Source organism: Limulus polyphemus, unplaced genomic scaffold (genome assembly GCF_000517525.1).
Source record: "Limulus polyphemus unplaced genomic scaffold, Limulus_polyphemus-2.1.2 Scaffold2392, whole genome shotgun sequence".
NCBI classification, from domain to species: domain Eukaryota; kingdom Metazoa; phylum Arthropoda; class Merostomata; order Xiphosura; family Limulidae; genus Limulus; species Limulus polyphemus.
In genome coordinates, this window is record NW_013668002.1 from 39,929 (window position 1) to 46,592 (window position 6,664).

At 28.5% G+C, this 6,664-nt stretch overlaps 1 protein-coding gene across 1 annotated transcript in view; it reads left to right on the forward strand.

The window, feature by feature from the left end:
• Positions 1 to 6,664, forward strand: part of LOC106466831 (chromodomain-helicase-DNA-binding protein 8-like) — a 140,678-nt gene that overhangs the window by 27,727 nt on the left and 106,287 nt on the right. The window contains 5 exon segments of the mRNA XM_022394904.1: positions 1,980 to 2,693; positions 3,060 to 3,187; positions 3,883 to 4,071; positions 4,523 to 4,577; positions 4,967 to 5,143. Of these exon segments, the coding sequence (XP_022250612.1) occupies positions 1,980 to 2,693; positions 3,060 to 3,187; positions 3,883 to 4,071; positions 4,523 to 4,577; positions 4,967 to 5,143 (1,263 nt within the window).

The window sequence follows — 6,664 nt, forward strand, 5'->3', positions numbered from 1 at the left end:
ACGCATTTTTTTTTTCCGTAATCAATCAAGGAAAAAATATATAATTACAAGTGCCTACAAACTGATCAAATTCTGGAATTAAATTCCTTTTAACAAATAAAATATAATGAGTTTTCACTCGAGTTATTCTATTTTTGTCTTACTCACTGCATATATTGGGGTAATCACTACTGTAGACTGTCTGACTATGTGACAAGAGCCATTATAACTATATCTAAACTAGTCAGTACCTTTTCTGTGGGAATGAAGCTTGTGCTAAAAAAGAAATTGGCATTTTTTTGTACAGAAAACAATGTAATATAATATGTCATTTAATAGATGAAAACCTTGAGAGCCAGATTTAGTGAATACAGCAACTGGCAAAGTAAAATATCAAAAAAAGTTAATAAATATCATTCAAGTTGAAATTGACTGGATATGTAAAATGGATTTTCCTGATCAACAATAAAAAAAAAAAAATTAAAATCTTAGATAAAAGAAAGTATTTTAAATATTATTACAAGTCAATGACCTAGAAGGAAATGTTAGAAATTTTACTATGTAAAAAAATGACAGAAAAAGTAAATCAAATTATATGAATTTTATTAAGCAGAAACTATGTTCTGTTTAGTAAGTTTGTACTAAGTTTCATGCATTTTGGTTATTTCCACTTATAAAAACAATCAAAGGATATCAGTTTCACCCTTCCAGTCTGGTAATGGATAAAGGGTTAATATAACTTTAATCCATGGAAAGTTTATCACAAATTTTGTTAATAATGAAATTATTTGTAGTGCATTTCTACATTTTATCTCCAGTTATTTTTGAGAATGATTAGTTACAAAATGTATGTTAATAAATGTATTTTTATTGGAAATTTAATTTATAAAACTTTTAAAAGGGTAATTAAAATGGGAAAATGTATTCTAGCATTCTCTTGCATGTGGTGAGAGATAACATTTCTTACTTGTGCTCATCTGACAGGTATGATCTTGTGCATAGGAGAGGTTTATTAGTAATTTTTCCTTCAACTGAGATGCACTACCTGTTATAACTTTAACTTACAGAGCTTGTGGCACAACTTTTCTATATAAATGAAATGTGAAGATATGTCCTTAGTGTACTTCAGGATGTTGTGAAAGAGATCTACTACTGTATATTCACTTGAACAATGTAATGTGGTGCTGTGCAGTGTTACGAAATAGGTATCAGAATTGCTTAATGCTTAAGTCAGTGGCTAACATAAATGTATATACTTAAAGTACTAAATGCATAGAATTTTACTTTTACATACTTTAGCAGGAATTATGTGTTGTAAGTTAATATTTAATTTAAATGTGTATGCTAAAGCTCATAAAGTATAGTATTCAGACTAAGACTAGACATAGGGTAATTTATAGATTATAGAAACTGTGGATGTTGTTTTTTAGTATTAATATTATTAATTATTATTTTAGTTTTACATACTTTAGCAGGAATTATGTATTGTAAGTTAATATTTAATTTAAATGTGTATACTAGAGCTGATAGAATATAGTATTCAGACTAAGACTAGACATAGGGTAATTTCTAGATTGTAGAAACTGTGGATATTTTTTATTACTATTAATAAATAAGTTCATATTAAGCTACAACCTTTATAACACTTGTATTTTTTGATAAATGCAGTAAAGTTATATTCTCAGTCATCAACAAAATTATTATCAACTAAAAAAATTTTCATAACAAAGGCAGTGAAATGCTTTTCATAAGCAACCTGATTTTTTTCTGGAGTATTTCGGGAATACTTCATCACAATCCATGATATAATATTTATAAAATATTATCAGCCATTTATGGAAATTTAATGTTGTAATAAATAAGAAATACAAATTCAGATGTATCTTTTATTGCATTCCTACTGAATAGAATGTATTAATAAAGTGTGTTTTTCTATGTAAATAGCATATTCTGTTGAAACACAATGAACCTGTCTGAAAAATAGTTATTGTAATTATTAGCTCGAAGAAGAACCTTTTAATCCTGACTATGTGGAGGTGGATCGGGTTCTCGATGTAACAGAAACTGATGAATTCATAGACATATCATATAGAAGCAAAGAGCCTCAAAAAGTTAATGTAGTAGATACTGAAGATAAGGATAAAAAACAAGAACACATCGAAGGGGACTCTACAATGGCAAAAGTAAATATATTGGAAGACAAAGTAAATAAAGACACTTTGCTTGAAAATGTGGATGAATCCACTAAACTTAGAAAAGGTGATGTGCTAGATATTGGATTTGACAAAGATGAAGTTACAGAAAAGAGAAAATATGGAGAATGTACTGACCTTCAAAAAAAAGAATGTAATGCTAGTTCAGAAAATAAAGTTCCTCATGGAAAGAGTTCAACATTCATTCTTAAAGATGAACTTAAAGAAATGGAAGAAGATAGCAGTAAAAATGTAGCCTCGGTAGCTATAGAAAAAAGTAAACTAGAAGATGAATCAGATACAATTACTGAAAATCGAAAAGAGAATACACAGAACGAAAAAGAAACTAGAGAATCTATTGCAACTGAAGGAAAACCAAAGAAAGTCTTGCGTCATTATTTAGTCAAGTGGCGAGGACTATCGTATGAAGATAGTACATGGGAATTAGAAAAAGATGTAGACCCCATAAAGATAGAACAGTTCTACCACTTTTGTGAACCCCCTCCCAAGGAAAAGTGGAAGGTATGTCCCTTTTTACCTGTGTTAGGTTTTTTTTTTAGTAGCAATTTTTTTTTCATGCATTTCTTTCAGTTTCATTTTTCTTGAAGTTATATGTTAACATCTCTGGTTTGCAGACTTGTAAGACATTATCAATAATTAAAAAGCATTTTTAGTAGTTAATCATTAATATGTTTGATTGCAAGTAATTGGTAATGGTATTGCACAGCCTTTAAATACAAATGAAAATAAATCTACCTAAACAGAATTTGTATGAAATTTAGCTGTTACGAGCAGTTATGATACTAGTAAACATTTAGAATTTCAAATTTGCTGTAATGCTTCATCTAATTTTATTAATGTGTCTAGAAACAAAAAATATATTTTCAGCCTAAGAAAAAACCTAAGCCATCAGAGTGGATTAAGATAGAAGAATCTCCTGTATATAAGGGAGGAAACACTTTACGAGAGTATCAGCTTGAAGGTCTTAGTTGGCTAACTTTTTGCTGGTATAATGGGTAAGTGTAAACAGTTTTAGCTGTAACAGTAAAGTAATTATAAGAATATTGTTTGAATTAGAAGTTAACGTATTCAAAGAAATTTAAACAAATCTGCAGCAACTTAAAGAAGAGTATAATATGTTTGCCTAGTTATTGTTGAACTGTAGTAAGTTCAATTAGCCTTTTCTATTAAAGTTTACAATAATTTTTAATTTAGTTAGTGTATCTTCACAAAATAATGCAATCCTTTAGTAAATATAAGAAGTCTTTTGTACATAAAAAAATATTTTTTTTTAATTAAGTAATTTTTCTAAAGATATGGGAATTTATGGAGTTAGTCTACTTTATACTCTGACTAGTCTGAGTGCAAGGTGATTTTTTTGTTAATATTAAAACTATTTTTTCATCTTACAGTTTTCAAATTTTATTTGTATAATGTGTAGGTCCTCCCAAATGAATATCAAAAGTTTACCTACCTGTATCCAGAAGGTTAAAGGCTGCAAAACTATAATCAGAATTGTGAAAAATTATCATGCGCACGCACATCTGGATTCTAAATTATTCTTTTTTGTTTTATTGGCATATATTTGCCTTAAGAAGGAATAATAGGTCTTATAAGTCATTACTGATGACTATCTTTTATTATCAATACTCATCTGTAATAAATTGCAAGGAAAATGAATGAATTATAAAGGAAATTTATTATATTTCAGTCAAAACTGCATTTTGGCAGACGAGATGGGGCTTGGTAAGACTATCCAGTCCATTACATTCCTCAATGAAATTGGTAACTATGGTATTCCTGGGCCTTTTTTAGTAATTGCTCCACTGTCAACCATAGCTAATTGGCAGAGGGAATTTGAAACATGGACGGACCTGAATGTTATAACCTATCACGGATCGTAAGCAGCTTTTAATATTACTTAATGTTAATATAGTTTAACTCTTGAAAATTTTCCATATAAAATGAATAGGTAAAACTAAATAAAATGACATTATTTTTAATTATTGGCACTATAACTTTTTTTTCTCAGTTTTTCAGTATTCTCTTAAAAATCAAGAATATGATTCTGCTGATATTGAAATTAAACTTCTTGTACAGTTTCAGTTTGAATATGTTTATTTTTACAATCATCTTTTCAGTAGTAGTATTGCTTTCTTGTTATATAACAGTTGCTCAAAATTTGTTGAAAGCAACATGGTATCACAAAATTTTAAGATTTGAGTTTTAAATAAATAGTTCTTTAAAATGCATAATCTGCTATATTTGTGGTATATATATATATTTTAAATCCCAATACATTGGAGGGAAAAAATTTATTGCTACAGATTCTTTTGACAATTGATTTGCAGATCAACTAGTAGAAGTATGATACAAGAATATGAAATGTACTACAGAAATGAAAAGGTAAGTAACTTACTACAGTTGTCTATAAGAGTAGTAGGTGAAGGCTGTTTTTAGGTAATTTTTTTTGTATTTGGTTTGAAAAAATACTTTAAATTGACTCTAAGAAATGTCACTTATATTGCCAGAAAATGAAGGAAACTGCTTTCTTTTAAAAAGTATCTTCATATAGCTCAGGATATTTTATATTTGTTATATAGTACTAAATCAATATATGTTAAAATGAAGTATTGAAAATAAGGTGTATATTATGTTAGTTAAATGTTGTTCATTGTTTTATTTATCTTATGTAGTAAGCTGTGGAAAAGAAGCATATGTGTTTTTTATATATATAATATGATAGTATTTGTTTTATTTAGTGGTTGTTTGTTAATTTGGGTTATTCTTTAAAGAGAGAACGAATCAATGAGATCTACAAGTTCAACGTTATGATAACTACTTTTGAAATGTTATTGACGGACTGCTTAGAGCTTCGGGAAATTCCTTGGAGATGTGTCATTATTGATGAAGCTCACAGGCTAAAGAACAGAAACTGCAAACTTTTGGAAGGCCTACGTCTATTGAATATGGTAAGATTCTGAAACTAGTTAGATTTGTCATAAAAGTTAATAAAAAACAGAGAGAGAGAGCAATTCAAGGTGACAGGTACCATGTTGCTGTCATCAGCATAGATTTTTGCTATTTAGTTCTTAGAAAATCCCAGTTGATAAATATGAGTTACTAAAAGTTTTAAGTATTTTGAGATGAGGATTCCACTTAGCATATAAGCTTAATTAGTGAAAAACTACGGGGTCAGTAAATTTGTATTTGTTTTGAATAGTCCGTGTGCAAAATAATTTTCATTTTAAAATTAAAAATACTTTTCATCTTCTCAAAATCTCATTTTCTTTGTGTAATCTCTTAAACCTCCTAAATGCATTTCAAACGTTTTTTTTTCAGTAAAACTTTATAGTTTATTTGTTATTTTCTCTACCCTTTCTCAAAACGGATTGGTCAATTCGACCGACCTTGTAACCTAATGAACCTAAATTAACCTTTCTTTCTTTCTAGAATGACTTCAAGTTGTAGCATGAAACTACGTTTGTTTATCTTAACTAGCTGTAAGTTTGTGACATTATACATCTATTTATAATTAAATTTTATTGTTTTATTGCCCTTCGAACCGTGTTTAACTACTACCATCATCATTATAAGTTATAAATCACATGGAGAACGTGAAGCTCATGTTATGCTATCGAACTACATTACCCTCGAGCTGTTCGTGTGCATGCCTCATGAACCATTTTAATTATATTATTATTACTTATTTTACCTAATCTAGTCTTAAATAACTTAAAAAGATTCATATTTTTAGATTTTAGTTACTTTTATAATAATAAATAAAGAATAAATGGGAAAATAACAAATAAAATACTTACCCAATCTTCTTTTTTTTTTGCCATCGATTGTTGAGGAATATAGACTAATAACATGCAAAAAGTAGACAAATTCACTTACCTCTCAAAATTTTCTTGGCTTTCTAACTATGTGATGAGCTGTTACAAATTCATCAAAGCTACTCGTTAACTTTCCCACGGGAACGAATCTTGTACTGTGACTGAAATTGGTGATATTCTGTTCAGAATACAGTGTTATACAGTACATCATTTGATAGATGAAAACCTTGACTTTTTATTGGTTATATGTATTGAAACATAAGAGAGAACTATCAATGAATTGTCAATGATAGGATGTGGCAGGAGGGGTCTGATTTTCTGTTCGATAGCTCTGTAACGAAACAAAATTGAACGCTATAAAAATTGTGGTTTGTTTCAGCAATAATGATTTTATAGAGAGTATTTTATGTTTAATTTCATACATTTTTGAGGGGTGATGGATAAAGTAGGGATGATGACACGCTAAGACAAAATGTCTCATGTGGGTCACACTAGTGGAAATTCAGGATTTTTAAGAATATTTCCTTGTAGAATTAAGAACTTAATACTTTATATACAATTAAAATATAGGATTATTAGCTAAGATTTTATGCTTATTTTAACTGTTTAATTAAAATTTTGAATTAGTAAGGCAACTAAAGACACTAAAACCTT